Genomic DNA, 22,110 nt, shown 5'->3' on the forward strand with positions numbered 1-22,110 from the left:
CCCTTTTTTTCCCCCCTTACAACTCAATTTCTTCTCTATCCTTAAGTCTGTTTTGTGAACAGATGAGAAACTTCCACAAAACCAGAACCTTCCTCCTCCCTTTCTGCCAGAACCAGGTTTGCACACAAAAACCAGCAGCAAGCTGGTTTCCTTCCTGTGGGTCATGAAAGTAAACAAAGACATAGGATGTATGTGTGCCCAAGTGAGAAAGATGATACGCAGATCAGCAGACTGATATTTGAGAAAAACCTGATAGAAATGCGGAGAACTTGGGAGATTGCTTCAAAAATGATAGATATAATAATCAGAGTAGCAAAACTCCTATGGCAGTTCTCACTTGCAAAGTACAGCAACCTCCAAGCTCCATTAGCTATCTATTTAAACTACAGAAGTAACAATGCAGAGTTCATACTCTGTTTCGGTGTTAAAATCCTCTTCAGGCTAGTTGCAGTAATTACCTAATGAGTATGTTAGCTGCTTCTCTGTCTGTCTTCTTGGGTAAAAAAACAAACAAACAAACAAACACTGTCAATATTTCTTTACTTTCTTCAAACTGTAAGTGTTCATCTCTGGACAACAAATATCTATGGGTGTGAATAGGCCAGCATAGAACATATGATCCAGTTAAAATGATTGAAAAGAAATCTAGAATATGGAGTACATTTCCCTTGATAGATTACATCAAGAGAAATGAATGAACCAATAATTGGGACACCCACATTTCCTATATTTTCTCCCTCAGTAGTTTCAAAGCGTACACCTTAGACACTGCGCTATCAACCACTGCCTCTTTACATTCAACATCTCCTACTATTTCCTGTGCTAGTTAAAAGCTCTAATTCAGGAATTTACATGAACGTCCTCAATCCTTTAAATGTATATCTAGCTTTACAAAAGGACCTGAAACCACACATATCCTGACTTCTAAGAATACAAAAGGTTAAAAAGAGATGCCAATATTTCTTTAAGTCTTGTGATTCAGCATGGCCTAGCTTACAATTTATGTGCTCTCCAAAGCTGGCAATGCTATGATTACTCAACCTGGCGCATAGTTGGCAGACACAGTCCAAACAAGAGAATCACAGAATCTCAGTTCTAATCCCTGATCTTTTTACGAAGATTCAGCTGGATCTGATTCAGCAACACATGAAGGCACATGTTAAACAAAACATTACCTCCACTGAAGCTATTAGGACTCCGAGAGCACTCAAAGTGGATGCTTACTCAGTTATCTAAACCAGGGTCTACATGCTCAGAAGAGAGATAGCCTCGAAAGGTGCGTATTCTTTCTTTGGCTTAATTACCAACTCAGCTGATTGAATCTGGCATTTTGTAGGATGGATGAGATGGTCAATCCACTAATTACTGTACTGCAGTAACTTGCATTTTCTAGTACTTAGTTGTGGTAGAAGAGTATCAGTACACACAAGGGCAAAAGCTGCAGAAAACAGAGCTTCCTGAGACCTTCGGACATGTGACATGTGAGGACCAGCTTTGACAGAACTAGATAGAAAACTGCTATTCTCCTTGAGTTCCGCCATACTTTGTCTAAAAAAATATTTCCTGCAGTTAGCAGCTCTAGTGTATCTTATAGTCATTGATTCACTCTTATGGCTGGTCCTGCTAGGTCTTGTAGCTTCAGCCTTCATGTGATTAAGCCCTGCTCTCTCAGTGTCAATAAGAGGGAAGGAGAACAAAAACAAACAGTTCACTGTCATTTCAGAAACCAGGAGTTCCACACTGACCTTCAAATTCTGGCTATAAACCATGTAAAATCAACACACAGCACTAAAAAATACACAACCGGTGAGAGGGCCATTATAGAGGTCCTGAGGAAATTCTATTAAGTAAGGAAACTTAATAGAATCATGATATTAAAAATTAAAAATCTGAATAAAGATGATGGATGAAATACCATCTAGAGCAGAATAAACATAGGTCACAATGTCACAAATTCCAAATATTTGAGGTGTTGGGCATCCCCTGTAATACTAAAAAGCTACATTTGATTTGAACGTTAGAATTGCTTGGGGACCCTTTGATGACACAGTGGGGTGCATAGGAGATTGGGAAACATCAGGTACTTTCACAGGCAAAATCTAGTATATATCTAGTCCCCATGTTTTGACTCTCTTAGATCATCTAAGAAAAAGCCTCAAACAATTTAACAGAAATGTAGTAACAAACAGCTACAGTACCACATTCATTCTTCTGCGAAGCCACAGCATTTAGAGGCTGAATTCCTTTTTTATTTCACAGGAAAATGTGAACTTGTTAAGTTATAAGGATCACACCATACTTTGCTGTAAGGAGAACCAACAAAGTCTGCACCCCTGTAAATGAATATCTGCAACATGAACCAGAGACAAGAAGGTAGCTGGGGGTGGCAAAGCTCAGTGTGAGCACCAGGGGTCAGACATGGCTGTGTGCAATCAGACATTTAATGAATTTCTGCAGACAGCTGCTTGCATAACTGTCAAGCTGTCCTACCAGGCCTTCAAAAGCATGGAGTCATTTCTCTTTTTTAAGGACAAAAAAACCAAACCAAACCAAAACAAAACAAAAAAAAACCCACAAAAATAACCAACCAACCTCACTCTGAAAGATATGAAAAGCAAGTCATAGGCTCCAATAGTCACAATTACTTATAATAGCTTATGACTACATGGATTAAGCTTTAATTATTATACTGTTGCTATTTGTCTACCATTGGATGCGTTGAGAAACCAGTTCTAACCTGTCAAATACGATGGACTGATGTTTTCTAATGCTTAAAGTGTTACAATTCACAGTGCATTTCCACAATTAAAGGAAGTTATTTTATACTATTTTAAACAAAGGTTGAAGAAACTTGCCGTAGGAACAAACTTCCTGAGTTTCATTATCCAAAGACTTAAAATGACTGGCAAGATTCACTTTTGAGTCATATAAGTTAATTGATGACACTCTAATCACGAGGAGCAATGCTAGTCTAGTCAGGTATTCTTTCTTCCTGGTAAATACAATCCAGGATACCCTGAGGGTTTCTGCTCAGCACAGATGTAGAGAGAAACACACAGAAAAAGAGGACAGGAACACATTTTTCAACATGTCTTTTCCCCTTATTCAACTGTCGAAGAGAACAAATGCATTGTCTGATGAGGATTATAAATGAGCATGTGCCCAAACTTAAAACAGAACTTCTGAAAATATACATGCTACCACTTTGAATTTCATCCCTTGGATACTGACAACTTTTATTTTACGGAAATGATTTAGGTATTCTTTTTTAACTACTTAAATTCTCCAGATTATGAAATTATATATTTTGCCTTTCCATTGAAAGAGGGGACAAACAATTCTGGCCACATTTAGCCATAGATCTGCCAGCTCCCATAACAAACTGATAAGCCTACCTTTAACATTTTTCTCCATTTGAGATAAATCTGTCGTTTAATAATCTTATAGAAAGGGCCACAAGTACATGGTCACCTTTCAGTATGCAAAACAGACTAGATAAAAGGAAGGAATTATTTACTCTGAGGGTGGTGGGACAAAGGAACAGGTTGCCTGGTGAGGTTGTGGATGCTCCCTCCCTGGAAGCATTCAAGGCCAGGCTGGATGAGGCTGTGAGCAACCTGATATAGAGGGAGGTGTCCCTGCCTATAGCAGGGATTTGGAACTAGATGATCTTAAAGGTCCCTTCCAACCCAAACCATTCCATGATTCTATGGAAAGAAGATACATCGCCCCATACCTTGCACTCACATCAAATTGACAGATCATAATATTTGGGATCATAACATGATTTTCATGCAATGTCCTGATTTTTTTTTCTTTTTTCTTACCAGTTTTATAGTATTTCATTAGATATTTGAGTTCATTAATGAAACTATAAAAAAAAAAAAACAAAAAAAAAACAACAAAATATGGCTTCCCCTTGATTAACATTTTTAACCAAGACTTGCAATGAGTAAATACTTAATTCTGTGTCTAAATATGTTTTTTTAGAAATAGTAAAAGAAATGACAGATGTCAAGTCAGGTGCGACTGCTCTTTGGATTGTATATAAAAAAACAACAAAGCAACAATTTCTTCCCCTGTTTTGAAGTAGGAAGTATCAAATGTCTTCCAAAAAAGCAGAATTCAGTTTAACACCTGTAAATTTGGGGTTCATCTTTAGGATGCTTTTAAATAATCAACACCAGAAATACACTCTGTAGCTTATCTCCCTGCCCATGAAGTTAATCTCCCATTAATGCATTAAAAACAGGGTTAAGATGGAATAGTTTAGAGGAGAAAGTATCAGAGAAAAGTCAGTTATGGACACAATTCTTGTCTTACAATTATGCAATATCTTGAGTTGGAAGGGTGGAAGGGACACACAACCCCTGGCTCCATATAGGACAACCAAAAATTCAAATCTGTACAAATACTGAAGGGAGCCCTGATCCAGGTGCAGAATCTGGCACTTAGCTCATGTTAAACTTCTAATTTGTCAGCATCTCTCTGCAAGGCCTCTGCCCCAGCAGATATCAACATCTCCTCCTAATTTAGTATCTTCTGCAAACTTTCTTACTACAACTAGTCCTGTATCTAAGCCATTGATGAAAATAATAAAGAGAACTGGTCCTAACAGAGAGAACTGTGGAACACTGCTAGTGACTGGCCTGATGTAACCCAATTTACTTTAATCATTTGGGCCTGAATTGCCAGCCAATCGGCTTTTTACAAGATAACTACTGTTGTAAAGTGAATATAGTTCAGAAAACAGCCTATTTGTTGCAGTCTTCCCTAAAAACGCCACCGCTCATGCTGTGCACACGTGTATTGTCAGACTGTTTCACTAAAGCTGGCATTTTTCAATTTTCAAGCATAGATATTGTTCTATGCTCTCTACAAAGAAGAAATAGTTTTTACCCAGGAGAATTTACAAAGCTTGGTTTCTTGTGGCCACTGTCTAGATTGTACCTTACCAAACACTAAGGCCAAATGCAGACTATAAGCTTTCACTTCAGTGAAGGAAACAATAGAGGACTTTATCTCTTCCTCCTCTCTTCCAACACTGCCTATCTCATGAAACTGAGCATCATTTAGACTTTCTACTCCCATGAAGTTGAACTATGGCTAAACTATGTTTTCAAAAGGTCTCTAGGGATTGGTAACTGATGACATGTGGACAATAGGATCGTATTGGCCTTGCTTCCTTGCAAAAAAACAAAAGTTGGTTTATGCAACAGTGCATGCAACTTCCGCATACTTTTTTCCTTGTTAGTATTATCTAGATAAAGAGGTTAAAATACAGGAAGTCATGAGGGAGAAATAACATTAATTACCTTTTTCTTTACTGACAGAAAATTAGGTCCTAGTTAATTAAACTAATACTCAGCCCCCAAAAACAAATGTAACAAAATGCTGTAAGCCATAATAAAGAACCTATCACAAATACAACATCCCAAGTGACAGCAACGATCAGTACATTCTGGAGCATGGTATAGAGTTAGATAACATACGGAGATGTTAACTTATTTTTCCTCCTTGCATTCTCCTTAAAGATCTATTCTCACCACAGACCTGTGTTTGAAACTTGCTTGGAAGACTATGCTAGAGAGCTGTGCTGCAGGATTCGTTCATGACACATCAGGATTTAAATCTCTTTAAATTACAGTTCTGGGACTACGTACACATGCAATCTTTCCTACAAGGCAAATCCAGAAGGTTCAGTTTTATGTAACTAGTTGGGTCTTTCAAACAGAAAGCAGAAGAGGATCGTAACTCATGTGAAACACTACACCAACAGCTGCAACAAACTTTGATTCATCTGCCACCTTTTGAATTTTACTGCTTCCCACCAAGCATTGAACACAGTGATTTTACTGAGCATTACGCCACTGGCCTTTCCAGGGACATGATGACCATGGCTGAGAAACAAGCAGCCACATTTTGTATTTGACCTTGCCGAGTCCTCCCTTCCAATACTTGAAGAGGGCGTATGAACAGGAGGGGAAAAGACTGCTTATGATGGTGGACCATGATAGAACAAGGGGGAATGGTTTTAAACTAAGACAGGGGAGGTTTAGATTGGATGTCAGGAGGAAGTTTTTCACACAGGGTGGTGACACACTGGAACCGGTTGATGAAGGAGGTTGTGGATGCTCCATCCCTGGAGGCATTCAAGGCCAGGCTGCATGTGTCTCTGGGCAGCCCGGTCTGGTGGTTGGTGACCCTGCACATAGCAGGAGGTTGAAACTGGATGATCACTGTGGTCCTTTCCAACCCAGGCCATTCTATGATTCTAGGAGTGCTATCTTATCTTCCATCCAAAACAAATACGGAGAGATCTCCTACTTCATCCTTCTCATCGAATCAATAGTCTTAAAGCCATCTTCACATTCCAACTAAAACCTTTTGTATCCAAAGTTTTAAAAATATCTTTTATTTTATATTTTATGCCTAGATTTCTTCCCATCCCAAACCCTGAGGAGATATTAGCACTTGATTAAGATGCCTATAGGTTAAGGTGGGGAGAATAATGATGTCATCTATCACACCCACAACCTACATCATTATGTGTGTATATATATATATATATATATATATATATATGTATATATATATATAGGTACACACACTTCTTTTTAAATACACATACATTTTTAACCTGTGAGAACAAATTGTTTGCCATCACACGTACAGAGATTTTTTTGTTGTTGATATTTGAAAAAGAGAAATGAATCCCTCCTAAAACTGCATCAAATATCAGTGCATCAAATATCAGAGCATCAGTGAATGCTGCTGAAAAAAAAAAGCATGTACTCATGCTACCCTACTACACAAATTTCATCATCTAGCCATTAACCCACATCTGAGTAACTCAAAGGCTTAATTTAATACATAACATGACTGCCCTCTTGTGTTACACTGTATTCCTTTGCTCTCAGGGGTTGCTCTCTCAAATATCTTTTATTTCTCTTTCCTTGAGGTGAAAAAAATATGAAATTTTCGAGTACGAAACTGGAGCTCTACAGTTCTATCACCGAACATAATGCAGAGCATGGATAATAGATAACGGTTTGGAGAATAGCAGCACATATTTCCAAAATGATGCAATCCTAAATAATTGACCAGCTTATTAACAACAAAATAAAAAGTTTCTCCTCTCAAAGGCTGCTTTCCTTATACAATTTGTTTTTCTTCCTCCAGAGTTATAAAATTAATTATATGAAATTGTTGCTTGTTAGTTAGCCTCAAGTAAGATGTACAGAAGAATTCACTAACAGCTCTGAATTTAGAAGCCTGAATCAACATCGGCAACACACAAGGGGAAATTCTTAAAGGACAGAAGAGATACAACTGTGCACATAGACATGCAGTTCACGTGCTCACATTTTAAATTATCTGCTCAAACAGAGCATCTTTGATGAACACACTCAATTTACAAGCTTCTAAGTGTTGCAGTCATTTTTTTCCTAATGATTATTTGTTTCCATGTATAATTTACATATATTGATATACTATACATGTGCTCCTAAATTCAACAGTTATTTCCAATGCATTAAAAAAGCTTATAATCTGTACTTCAGCATAAGGGGCAAAGATGGCTATGTGGAGCTCATGCAGGCATCGGTTACCCATGTGGCACCTGTGAAGATCTAAGCAAGGCAAGGAACTAAGGCCAGATTGCAGAGATCTGCCATCAAGGAGATACAGACAGATATTTATTTATTTATTTTAAAGCCAAGATGGTGAATGTCAGTGGGAGTCTGGGGATGACACTGGCAGATGGCAGACAGTCAGAGCAAGACTATCTGTTTGCTATCAAGAACCAAGAGAAGAAATGGGTTCCCTGCTTTATCACTTAAGGAAATAAAAGAAGGACTAGCCCTCTGGCCAGGGAGGAACAGCTGCCATAGAAAAGTGAGTCACAAGATTGGATGAGGGCCCTTCCTCTTCAAAAAGGCAGACTAGAATAAAGCCACAGAAATTACCACCTTTTTGCCTATTTCACTTATATGTGGGTCTCTGATAAAGCTAAACCAGAAAGCTCTTATCAGAATTGTTATCCATACTGCCAGTCTGCTCACCTCTTTGGCCTTCAGCACTAACTTCAGCTTCTGGTCTCTCCTTCAGCTTTCCCTTGCTGTTTCTCTGAAGTTTGGGGAGCCGACAGGGTCTCCCCCTCTGCTTTCCCAGGGAAGCAGCCATTGATTTGCTCTGTTAGCACAGGCCCTGCATGAGCACACACAGTAATTAGGAGTGACTGCAGCAAGTATGAAGAGGGGAGAAATTATTCAGAGCTTAAGAACACTAATGCCTTCTAAACACAAAAATCTAGAGGCAGGACTAAGCACTGGTGCAAGGAGAAATGCTGTTTGAAGGATTTCCAAGGAGTCTTGGAAAAGGAAAAAATGGAGGGGGGAAAAAAATGACAATGTTTAATTCCTCCAGCTTTTCTTCTTTGGAACATGCATTCACATCCTTACATTTCCTAGAGGAGTATCAAGGTCCCTTAGAATGCAACATCACAAAAAACAATGTGAAAAATATTAAGGCAAACCAACTTTAATATTCTGAATCTTCAAAATACATCAATTCCAACAAAATTAAAGGCAACATGTTCTAACAACAAAAGTGCTCCACAGCATCACCAAAATCAGCTAATTTTTCTCACATATCCTCAGATTGATTCCTCCTCATCACTGCTGATAGGACTGTCCTTCCTGTTCACTGAAGCTTACATCCTTCAATTACACTCTTCCTACTCAATCCATCTGCTTCACCAAGACATGTCCTAAGACTTGCCCCTTCCTCCCCAGCCCTCCCGAAAGATGTTCATTCAGGCGTTTGTAATGTTCTGGCCTTTCAATGAACAGGCCAGAGGAAGTGCAGATGGGACTAGGGTAAGGCAGTAATTAAAGTACAGCTCTCAAAATCATTTTTACTTCCTGCTATTTAAACACTGTCTTTCTCAGTCTCTGCTCCCAGTCTATCAACACCACCACAAGCAGTAGGAATGTTTTCTCCAACACACAGAACTTCACACACCAACCAATCTCATTTCTCTTCCTTCACATGTTTTACACTGTGTATCCTGCACAAACAGCCAGTTCTATTAGAGAAACTGATCTAAAAAACTGGCAGCTCAGATGTGAATATTCTCAGGCTTTAGACAGTTGGCTTGTTTTTATCCTTTCTTTTTCTCCCTGCTCTCACTTCCTTCTGACACACTGACACCTTGCATGCATAAAAACAGTCATTAACAAATTACAGCCTGCTGCTACACAAATGTTTTCAATAATTAATACTTCTCTCAGAGGTTCTGCAAAGGACACTGACTACGGCCCCATCAGGTATGATTTATATCGGACTGCTTTTTGAGCAGTTCAGATCTTTATACTGTGCTTAGAGTTTCTAGATGCACCGTGTCTTAAATACACAATTCATGGTTATACTGCAAAGCCTTTGGTATATACTATTTGCCAATTTCTAATTTACAGTAATGCACCATAAGCTTTCAAACAAAAGCACAGAAGCAATTAAGAGCTCTAATAATCTGAACCTGCTGTTCGCAGCACATGATGACTTAAAATTATTCATGTGTTTCAATATGGAAGTGATTTAACATAATTTAGCAAACCTGAGACCTACATTAGAACGTAATAATGATGAATGGATGAGACACAGCACACACACTTACAGAAAACCTCAGAGTCCTGCAGAGCAAAGGAAGTACCCTTGAAGACCCTTAGCAGGTGCCCCCATGTGGGTGGGCTAAGAAAAAGGGGGAAAAAAAGTACTTAAATTCAAGATTCTAGAGTGTGACAAAGGATGTGGAGAAGAATGCATTCCAAATTAGTATCTGAAAATTGCACATGGGCAGGAGAGGATTAGGTTTCTAAAATAAAAAGCAGGTGGATGGAGAATGCTTATAAAATCCACTGAAAAATAAATATATTTTGGTTGCATCCATCCACTATTTATTACCCTACAAGCCGTTTCAGGACTCAAACGCAGACTTCTTACATGGTATGTTTCACTTACGCGTCCTAAATTCATATCACAAAGTATGGTGCGAATCCTCTAAGAAAAAGCACATATGCAAATCCTAACCTTTTCTTCAAAACGAAGAAACTGCTTGTAGAGCCTAAAGATTTGGAAGCACTAACTAATCAACACAGCCAGTGGAACAATAAACAGCATTTAACTTTTCAGGGCATTTGTTCACATGGATGAAGTTTATTACCTATGCAATTATGCTACAGACTTCCTGACTCCTTTGTATCACTTACTCAATGAGGGAGCAAATAAGAGTCAGCAGAACTGTCGTACAATTTGATAAACAGCTATAAGGGTATATGGTAGAAAGGGAAGAAAGAGGAGAAATTGGTAAATGTGCTGCCAAAACAGAATTTCTCAGTGTCACAGAAAGAGTACAATGTTTTTCTAAAAGCAGGTCAGCAGGACTGTGGGTTACAATACAGTCTGTAAAGCAGTTTCCCAAATTTTTCATTGCTGTGTTAAAGTTACTGCCTTCCAACAGAGCATTCTATCTCAGTCCATTTGCAGGAGGAATGGATGCAGCATAAAATCTCTGGACTCATTTTTGCTATTCATATGCATATGGCCCAAACATAGCTGAGCTCTAAAATGCAGTCTGGTGTTTCTGGAAACCAATACAAGGGGAAAACAAAAAAGGGCAAACAATAGCACATGTGGCAATTTAGCATCCTAGACTCTAGGTAAAAGCAGAGAAGAAAAGGTTGGATTACACCTCTGCAGACTCCCACACAAAGCTCCAGAACACTCTGCATTCAACAATGGAGGGAATTTGACCCCTGGCTTTCAGGTCTAGGTGAATTTGTGATGCTTCAGACAAAGCTTGCCTCTTTGTTTGTTTTCCAATCCCAATTCTGGTGAACTGAGCACAGATGACAACTCATGTTGCTAAGCAAAAGGAAGACTGATAACCCAATACCACTCTGCTGATGTCACCTGTGTGCTACCATCTGTGAGACGGTCCAAAATAAGTTTCCATTTTGCATGAAAAGCAACTAAAAAACAACGGATTGTTAGGATTTCAAACCAATCACTGCTGCCTAATACCTGTGAAGTCTGCTACACAAAACTGGCAACTGGAGAAGAGTGATGCTCAGTATGAGCGCTTCTGGATCCCACTGTTACTGCATAATGTTTTTTAACAAGATAGGGCTCAGTAGACAGTGAACAACAGCTAACCTGCATGGAGAACACCTGTATGGAAAAATAAAAGTATAAACTGATCGCCAGGAACTCAACCTCTACTTTCCTACGAGCAATATTAATGAATGCTGGAGATGCCTTATGAAATAAAAATGATTTACTCATTTTTAAAGGCAATGTATTTCAACAACAAAATAAAACTCATTTAATCAAAAGATAAGCTCTTTGCTCACAATTTCTTCTATGCTTTTGACCAATAAATAAATAAATAAATAAATAAATAAATAAAATAAAAAATCCCACATATATTGGGGTCACATTATTAAAAGCATTAGTATGACTTTAGTGTCAAAACAGGCTTTTCTTTAAAAGTAAATAAAATAAATGGATATAGGGGTTCGACTGCTTCCTAATGAAACAGCACTGCTCAACAAAAAAACAGGTCGTGGTAACAATTTACTTACGTTTTACTCACAATATCTTGAAGTATTGGTCAAAATGGTAAATCTACACTTGGATGTAGATAAAGTGACTTCCAAATGCAACAACTCAGATACAGCTTTTAGTTCACCACTCCTCATGTTCCTTCCTGCATGTGAAATAAAGTTCTCTGGGGATCTAGAAACATTTTTGGTATCATCTTTCCATTAAAACACAGATCTTTTTACAGATCTAGCCTCTGTGAAGTGCCATTCCTCAAAAACAAAACAAAACACTGAAAACACAACAACCCTACACCCACAAAACGACACTCTCATAATACTCTGTATGTAATCTTAGTTTATGTTTATTATGTTTCTGCTGTGCTCTGCTCACTTCATTGGCTCTCTGCAGGATACTGCATTGCACTGAGTACTATTAATGTGGGTTCCTAAAAGACTGAATCACCGGGACCCCAAACACTCCCAATGACTTCCCTCATCAGGAAGGGTGACACTTCTACTTGGCAGACACTTGGTTGCATAGGAACTTTGTTGTGGGGCAGGCTCCAGCCCAACAGCCAGGCTGACAGCAGATACCACTTCATGCTCCACTTTCCTTTAGGCATTGTGTTTATGCATTTTAGATGCAAGAAGGAAGAACAATGTAGGGGGGGGGGAAATAAAAGATGTTACTTCTCCTTGCAAAAGAAATAGAGGAGTTACCAGGCACAGCAATGACTAGCATCTGTATTTACTTTTATCTCAAGAGGTGTGCAGTAACCAGAGAAACAGGTGTAGTACAATAACCTAAGGAAAACATAGACCAAAACACAAACACAAGCAAAAGGTCAAGTGCTCTGCTGTAGCTTTCTAGCAAGCTGACAGCTACCATAAGGTATTTAAGGCATTTTATCTGCAACACAAAGGAAATGCTTTAGCCTATTCTATTTTAATTTCCCATGGTGATCAAAACAAAACAGTTCTACACATAGGAATGACCAAGTCCCTGAGCGAAAGAACAATTTTCAGTCTTTGTAGGTGCCTGAAAAAGGTGCACTACAGTAAACAGCTACCTGATGTGGTCTCTCAGTCTGAGACAAGTGGCCATAGCTGGGGACACCGCGTGTCACACACCCATTCTACCTGACTGTATTTTTAACTCAGGAAAAATATCCTCAGTAGCGATCAGAAAAAAGAAAAAAACAGTTGGAGAAAAAACTCAGTAGTGTGTCCGTGCTCAAAGGGGATTTCCAAAGAAGTGCAGCAAAAAGGACAATAGTAAATTCTGAATCAGGCCCTGGTCCTGGAAGCAGCATTTTCCTGTGAAAAAAAGCCTGCAAACGCAATATTTATCTTTGTAAAACACTATGGATGAATAAGGTTTGTATGAAAAGTCAATTTGTGTCCATAATACATTTGGGCAATTTTCAGCTCACTTCTACACAGTCCACAGCTCGCCATTTCCCAAGCAATCACACTACTACAAACAGATGCACCATCTCATTTACACCTTTTGAAACTGTTTCCTCATGCATCTATACTAATACAAAAAGGTATTTTCCTTTAGCACTGCTGGCCCGTTGCAGTACTCTACAATACTTAAACCAGCTGCAGATTTCCATATTTTCCTAGATACTGCACTTCGTACAAAAGATGGTCTCCCAAGACTTTATTATAAATGAGATGTTATCCAAGAGTTAAATTATAAGGGTCCCCTGGGTCACACGTGGTATTGGCTTTTAATACTACACTGTTTCATGCTTGTATTTGATGGTTCAGCCTGGAAGTGTACAATTATGTTAAAAATACATTATACAAACTATTTGGTTTTTTATTCTGTGTCAGTTTCCAGCTACATCTGTCCCAAACACAGAAACAGGGATCTGTAAATTACACTTTCATTGACAGCTACTACTTCAATAAATATTTATTAATGCTAATGTATACACCAGTATTAGAATAACAATTTTGCTAAAAATACTTATTTAATGGAATAAAGATCCAGTGGTCAAATGTGTTGCTTGGTTGGCTCACACTGACCTTAAAAGGGATCACCATAGTGTTGTAGGAATATCAAAGATTCCTGTTGCAGAGCTGTGATGACAAATCCAGGTACATTTTCTACACTGATTTAGCACATTATATGCAATCCATGCAGGCATGATGGCGTACACAGATTTCAAAGTATGTTGATGGAACTGATATTTTAAGTAATAAATTTTGCAGCTTCATGTTAAGCATTTTGTTATCACAGCCAGTTGATAACTGTTATTTGTCATGCAATCAACACATCGTTGAACAAAATTTCTACTTCATTTTTTGTTTCTGTGATTCCATGATTCTACTTAACTGTTTTAGAAATTATTTAACGCAAAAAGTGTTGGGTTTCTGTGTTTCATGTTGAAGTCACAAGTCCTCTTGCCCAAAACATACACAATATAAACCATACAAACTGTTATCCATCGCATCTAAGGAAAAAGTAAAGCCATCCTCCATCTTCACAACACAAACAAAATCTTTGCTATGCTTTTAATTCTAATTCTGGAGCTAGCTCGAGATGATTCTGAATTTAACTTTGTCAAACACCAAATAGAATCCAGACATTTTTATTGTGCTTTTCTCCTTTCCCCTTCTATCCCCCCCCCCCAAAAAAAAAAGTTATTGTACTTATTATTCTATGTGGTACCCAAAGTAAACAATGATAACAGTCAGTAAGTGGAGAACTGTTTGTTGTTTTTACAGCACAGGAACCCTGTGCTTCTGAACCACTAAGCAGCTGGAGTCTGGCTTAATTACTTAACATCAATCAAGATGTAAACCAGCACTTGGAGACCAAGGAATGCAATGTTCATCTGCAACACAAAAGAAATAGCTAAGCTATCTTAGCTTCTGCCTCGATGGTTTGTACACTAAGAAAAGTCAACACATTACTTTTATACTATGTCAGATACATCAAATAGCCAAATAGTAATTATATGCTGTACTGGAATCCATCAGTGACAATTAACAGTAAGAAAGGTAAGGCCTGTTCCTCTTTGATAAATGGATGGACAGTTAAAATAAAAGGAGGGAAGAAATCACAAATTCTGGGTGGCTGCCTGATTTTGCACCTGTTCCCTCTCTAAGCTTATGAAACCCAATTCTTTTCATTGTGTTTTTGCTAATATTAAGAACAGAGCACAGAAATGCTGCATTCAGCTTAACAGCACTACAGTCTGTCTTCTACAAGATCAAAGGAAACAATCTAATTATCCCCTCTGGTCTTCAAATCTATAGCTGTAAACTACACATTCTATCTAATCTATGAAAAAAGCAACCACCCACCACAGTACACAAAAAGTTCTCCTTAAAGATAAAAGAAATGAGTAACCACATGGGACAGATGTGAACCATATTACTTATTGCACTGTCAGAAGCAGCTCAGCTCCTGTGTTGTTGATGGTGAAATAAGACACCATGAAGATCTGCCCAAGCCTCAGCTTCAGCTTATCTCAGGTAATTTGTCTATGAAAACAAAGCTTACCATCAGCTGCCTGTATCACAGAAAACATAATAAGTCAATTTAACCCAGCTCTGTGGTGGACATCAGGTACCATTAAAACACAAATCTCTGTTGGTGTGCTGGGATCCCACCTGTCAGGTATTACAGATGGAATGACAACTATCGTCAGCCCAAGCCTAGGCATAGGATAAGAGATTCCATATATACATAAGAGCTGAAGCAATACACATGAAAGCAAAGTAGCACACTTGCTTCCACACAGCAATGGCTACGGTACTTTTTGGGAGAAAAGCAGAGAAGAGTTTACAACAATTTGCAAACAGCAGAAGAAGAAAATGCAAGAAATTGATGCTACCAGCTCATTGCTCCAGTGGGAATGTCACACAGCCCTTCTGGAAAGTGCTTCCAGGTTCTAACAATATCCAGAAGTAAGAAACCAAATGTTGACAGAGTATGAAGAAAAAATCTCACCTAAAATAGCCAAGTTTGCTTACACACTGCTCTACCATATCCACCTAGTTCTTGACATGTGGACAAGATTTGCAGGCCCCTAAATCCAGAACTACCTAACTTAATTTGCTAACTTAAATCAGAGTAGTTCTGAGTTCTACCTGGTGACTATAATGTCTCGATCAATGTTTAACTAATTCCTTAGTTACACTTAGGGCTGCATTGTCAGTACATTTCATGGAAGAGGAATGCAAAAGGAGAAAACAAAAAACCAGAATGGGATTATGATGCTGAGTCTTTCATTTATTGCCATTGTGGGATTTCCTTCTTCCTTGATTGCTTATCCAGCCAGCCTGACAGACAGTTCACATCCTCATGTGGCCAAGTGGCTCAAAGCAGCTGAACTGATGAGAAAAATCTGACTCCTGATACATCCAGAGTTCTAGAGTTTCTTTCTACAGCCACGTTTACCATAATTTTATAACCAAAGCATGAGAGGGAAGAACTCAGGGGATGAACCCACACCCCTTTCTAGAAAACTATTAAATCAACATATTCAACAACAGGGAGTAAGGTAAATAAATTGAATACTGCAAAGCATGGTAATCAGTGACATTTGACTATTTAGTTCTGGAATTAACTGAAAAATATTTTTACATACAATTTCCACTGCTATTCTGCCAACATGCCCTGTCATTAATGATAAAATGGGCCCCATATAAGTCACGGTTTATATATTGTTAGCAGCATTTCAAACACAATTCTTGCAACAGTAGAAGGCAGCCATTAGATCTGGCTACTTCAGAGTGAAAAAGAAATATTTGCTTAGACTCCACAGGGTCATTTTGGCACAGAAGAGGAAGATAAAAGCAGGAATCTGTTACAATATGAGCTATCAAATGAAAGCAAATAGGGATTCTATTCACTGATAATCTAACAGAAATGCGACAGTTATAAAACACATTCAGAACTGTTTGTTCTAGACAATGAGGTTCTGTGTTTTGCCAGTAGATTATATGCTGCTAATTAAAACATAAAACATTAATAAAATCTGGGCACTCATACTTCAAAGGGATGCATGCCAATTAATATTTTTTCCAGCTTTACATTTAATCCAATTTTTTTGGTTTTAAATTCAGAACCAAAAAGTCTTTTAAATATAATCGAAACTAAACCAAAACCAAATAAACTACCAATCAATGACCTATAGTCTTTTCTACCTTAATACAGACTCAGCTCAAAGCAAATACAAGGACACATCTTGAGCTATTCCATTACTCATAATTTCAAAACATAAAGGGATCTCAATGAAGGCTACAACAAAAAGAAAACCAAACTAAACCTAAAAACACAATGAACAAGCAAAAGAATGCTAGTTCCGTGGTTTTTTTGGCTGATACACACTATCTATATCCTAATGTCTCCCTCAAGTGACAATAATATAATAAAAATCACCTATTAAGAATTACACAATCTGACTTAAAAGTAGAAGAGCACCTTACTGTTTATAATGTATCAAGGTGACAATGAGAAAAAACTGAATCATTATCAAGTCCAAATTGGCTCATGAAAACTCCTAGCACCAAAGCTATCCCTTAAAGAAAGTCTTGCAATGTTAAGTTTGTTTGTTGGTTGTATTTTATTTTTTTTTTTTAAGCCATGAAAAGGAAACTTCTAGATCTGGTTTTGCAGCTCCGTTGTTCTTGTCTAAGGCTAGAGGAAATTTATGACTTCCTCCTCCTGCTTGCAACACAAAGAAATCTTCCAGAATAAAAGTCTCTCAAATTCTCTGCCTACAGATGTAGGCACACGTAGGTGATTCAGCTGAAAATGCAAGTTATTTTGTTTGGGAGCCGGCACTGTTCCCCAAAAACTAAATTTTCTTGGTTTCATACCCTTTCTAAAGGGGCTATAGGAAGTATGTTTGTGCTTCTTTCCTATTTATAACACTGAGAAAGAAGGCCTAAAAATTGGCAGCAGGCATTTCTGCATGTGTTGTACCTCAGAAATGTAAGTATGCCAAGAATTTTCATCTGTGGTTTCACTGCAGAAATCCTCAGATTTCTAAGAATAGGAAGGGAAGAGACTCTCATTCTGCTAGCAAGGTGGCAGAGTTCAGTCTTTTAAACACTGTCACACATTTGCTGTGGCAAATAATATGCATTTGTTAAGAGCCTAAATTAGACAGTGACAGATAACTTTTAAGATGTTCAAATAGAAATATTTAGCTGTTCTCTATACATTTTTCCTTTTGACATTATAGTGTACTTAAATTCTAATCTCTAAAGAACTTTTGAGAACTATCTGAAGAGACATAACGTCTTAGCATCAAAGAAATGAGGAAAACGTTTTTAAAAAGCACAAAATAAAAAATATAGGCCTATTTCAGGTCATTTCAATAAATCACAAAGCAGTAATAAAGATCAAAACACATTTTTCTTCCAATACATATCATCTTATAATCACTCAAGAAGGTACTGCTGAAATCAAAAGGCCAGTATTTCACCTATGTACTTCTAAACTTACACTTTACAGCTATTCCACTGGAAAACGATGGAGGGATTAATACAATTCTCAACAGGCAAGTACTCCCACACATTGCATGTGAAAATCTTAAGGCTATCAACCACCAGCTGCCTAAGGACATTAGCTAAAAACTAAAACATTGTGTCAAAGCCAAGTGAACTTTTCTTTAGGTCAACAAGAAAATTTACTGGCACTCAGAAAAGTATACACCAACCTCAATGTAAAAGAGTTTGACGCAAATATCTGAGATAGTCCTATCAGCTCCATATTTCAGTTCCTCCCACCTGGATTAGCTTCTCTTGTCTAAGTCAACTAAAGCACAATTCAGTGGCCTTGACTTACTGTGAGATGTGAGTTATTGGGGTTAACAGCGTTTCACCCTCCAGGTCAAGCTCATCGGCAAAACTGTTGGTCCTGATGAAGGGTCCTGTGTTCACATCTAAAAACGTCGGGCTTTTTTTCACTGTGAGAAAACATGCAGATAGCGGTTATTTCAATAGCATACAGCTTTTTCCAAAAACGACTTACTGCTTGGATTTCTAAAATGCTGTAAATTTTAACAGAATATTGTACGTTTTAACAGAGTATTATAACCAGAAGTTACTACAAAGATGCGCATACAGCTCAAAGTTCATGAAAAGTAGAGCTCTTCCATTTAAAGCATTTCAATTTCTGCTCAAGACTTAAAGTTAATTCTTCCTTTTCTGTTGCTTATACTCCTCATGCACTAGAATTCAGAATATCATAGTGCATTATAAAAGTCAATATATGATAATCAGTCATACCATGCGCCACTGTCTACTCCATAGAAGTAGTGCACTAACACCTGAATTACAAGATCAGTTCCTCTATGTCATCTCTGCTACAAATTTTAATTTATAAAATCATCTCATGGTGCATAATTATGGTGACAAAGACCAAGAAACCAGGTCTAGATCCCCAAAAGAGCATTTACAGGTGATAATACACTTCTCTCACACACTGTCTGAGCCAGTTTACAGGTTTCCAATCCCACTCTCACTTCAGGGCAAGGATGCTTCATCCATCAACCCAGACGTGAGTCAAGTGTTAAGATGCCCAGTTCATCACAAGGATTGCTACAGCGGAAAGGTCATTTCAGATAGTGGAAGTTTTGGGAGACAGGGTTTCTTTTATAACCAAAATTTTCATGCATCTAAGAAATTAGGCAGAGTGTGGTATAGATTTCATTCTTAAACTGAGCCTCCTAAATTCTGCCAGTTTAAGTACCCCAAGTGCATTTTTGAGTTTGGTCCTAACATTTGTCAGAGAAGCTACAGAATGTCTGTATGCATAAAATACTACTGTATTTAGACTTGAGTGCAAACAAATTGCATAGAGAATCAAAACAACAATAAGCAAGTTTCTGCAGATATTCACTAATACAATCATTTTAATTCAGTAAGTATCCTCATTTGGAACAGGAAGTCAGTATTTACCTATTAGCTGGCTGAGAATAATGAGATGAGAAGCTACTTAATAAAAGGCAAATACAGTCTCTCCCTCTTCATTTTAAAATTTTCTAAGATGGTCATAACCAAGATCATGTTCTGTCCTAGTAACTAATGCACTTTTCTACTTTTTATTCTCTCATTCATATGTATAATGTTGCTGTTTCCAACATAAAGGAGGAACCACTTCAAAACACTTCCATGAAATCTGCTTGCACAGAGTGAGGAGGGGTGAAGAGAAGAGCATGGTGTTCACGAAGGTTTCTCTTCCACACATTCTGCTGAAGTAAAGCTGCTTCAGAAGACCAGGGTGCCAACACTGCCCCATGTACAGCTTTATCATTGCTGACTTGCTCACTTTAAGAGCTGAAAAGCCAGGAAGAAGACCATTTCAGGAATTACAATCTCCCTTATGACTTACATATCTACACTGGAAAAGTACTCTGCTGGCTATCAGGGACTGGACTGCAGAGTGCTTTGTTCAGTAGGAGATCACTAAGCATTTTAGTAGGATGAGGCAGCTTGTTACTCCATCAGGTCTACAGCCTGTAAAAGTTAATTTTCTAAAGATTGATTGAAAAAACATCTACATTAAGGCTTCAAGGCAAACACTTTGCCCAAACTGAACAAAAGATTCAAGACTGATAAAAAGTCATCATTTCTTAACCCTCGCCCATAAGCAAACATTACTAAGAATTACCAAAATGATAAAGTTGAAGACAAGAAACAGAATTTTGCCATGATCTCTTCCACTCTGGCACAAAGGCCAGCAATTAGCTTCCTAAACACCTAATAGAAGTGATACAAAAAGAAATCCATAGCCATTGGACTCTGAATGGCTGTTTCTCACAAACACACACAGAAACAGAAGGCTTTAAAAAGAAAAATTCCATGGATAATGAGTGAAAAGAAACAGTAAACAGATACAGCAAGGAATATTTACCAGAATTCAGGGGTCCCCAACATTTATTTTCTTTGTATTTGATGGATAGCAGTACAAGGCATGACTATCCAACGCTGGGCCAAGTACTGCTTTCAAATGGCAAAGAATACACTCCCCCTAACATGAGAACTCCCACTCTACAACAGAAGGTCCAAACTTCTTCATCAGTGATTATAACCACAATCACTCATAAGAAATTACTGATGAGTCTTCTACATTACTAACACAATTTTGTATGCCCTATGACATTCATGGAGCATCTTTTCTGGTAGTAGTGTACTTTTATGTGAAAAAACAGTTTACAATTCCTCTTCTGCAAGGACAATCAAAAATTGAAAACACTTTTAAACATAGAAAACTTAAGTTTTAATTAATGCATTTAGAAAAATAACACTGGATAGTGTTTATTTAAACATTTGCAGTTCACAGTCTGAAAAACTATCCAAGCTTAAAAATCTACCGAGATGCCTATCCTTTCTTTAAAAACCTGCACTATAATTTTCTGTGCCACAACATGCAATTCCAGACAGAACACTGCAAGATTTTAGTAATTAACAAAGGTGATGGAGCAATGAAATATTATGAGATTTACCTGGAGAGGAAGGAGCGCTGGAAGATTGCTGGTCTGTGGAAAAGGATGGCCAGGAACGCTGACAATCTGAGTCATAGTAAAGATACACATAAAACAGAGATAGGAGGGGTGGGGGGAAGAAAGAAAAAAGTTCCAGACAGACAGCTGAGGAGATGCAGACATACCAAAGATGCAGTATGAGATCTTGAAAAATAAATAATACTGGAAAACTCTTCCAGTTTGCACTACAAATTAACAGAATATTAAATGACCACTAGGGGAGGCATTGTGCCTCTTCAACAATTCTTTGGCAAGGCATTCCTCCCTACAAGCCTGTCCTACCTTGAAAAATGTCAACTATACATCTGCCTCCTCCTTCCTGACTTCATGGCTCCCTCATTTCCCTTCCAAAGAGTACAACCTTGTACTACTCTTGGTCTGGTTCCACAGCATAGCTATCTCCCACCACTGATGTTAGAAGCAACATGGTACACTGCATTAAAAGAAGCACTTCTGACAGCCAGCTTCAATTATTTAAGACAAGTGCCTGCCTCAATTTGGATTTCTTGGGAAAATTTTCAGACTGATGAGTAGTCAGTGCTCAGAAAGACTTAGAAAAACAAAGCATTCATGCTTTACTTCTTTTAAGTAATCACAATTTTTTTGTTTTTTTTTTTTTTTTTTGCTTGTTTTTTGTTTTTTTTAATCTTAAGAACAAAACAAGCAAACAAAGCACAACAAATTTTGCAAGTATTCTTTCAGCTATAGGCACGCTCCAGCCTAAGCTCTTTAGTCCTTGCTGAAGTGAGGATGGATGCCGGAAGAAAAAATGTAATCTTCTTCACGGTATGTACAAATTTACTTTCTCCTCAATTTCTTTGAGTTCCTGTGAGAACAGTGTTAAGTGAACTCTCAGGTCCATGAATTTACTCTTTTTGGCTAGGAAATTTAAGCCGTGCTTGCTGGCAAAGCTCTTCTGATGCTTCTTACTTATACAGAGCAGGTGATTTCATGGCTCTTTCTCCTCTCCTGAGATTCCACCATGATCA

At 37.9% G+C, this 22,110-nt stretch overlaps 1 protein-coding gene across 2 annotated transcripts in view; it reads right to left on the bottom strand.

The window, feature by feature from the left end:
• Positions 1 to 22,110, bottom strand: part of KCNQ1 (potassium voltage-gated channel subfamily Q member 1) — a 317,708-nt gene that overhangs the window by 196,515 nt on the left and 99,083 nt on the right. The window contains exons 11-12 of one of the 2 annotated variants that reach the window (XM_072339311.1): positions 21,083 to 21,148; positions 18,421 to 18,541 (exon numbers count right to left, since the gene is read on the bottom strand). In XM_072339311.1, the coding sequence (XP_072195412.1) occupies positions 18,421 to 18,541; positions 21,083 to 21,148 (187 nt within the window). The remainder of the gene's footprint in view (positions 1 to 18,420; positions 18,542 to 21,082; positions 21,149 to 22,110) is intronic. The other variant, XM_072339313.1, reaches the window with a different exon arrangement.

The sequence above is a fragment of the Excalfactoria chinensis genome, chromosome 5, assembly GCF_039878825.1.
Source record: "Excalfactoria chinensis isolate bCotChi1 chromosome 5, bCotChi1.hap2, whole genome shotgun sequence".
Classification (NCBI taxonomy): Eukaryota; Metazoa; Chordata; class Aves; order Galliformes; family Phasianidae; genus Excalfactoria; species Excalfactoria chinensis.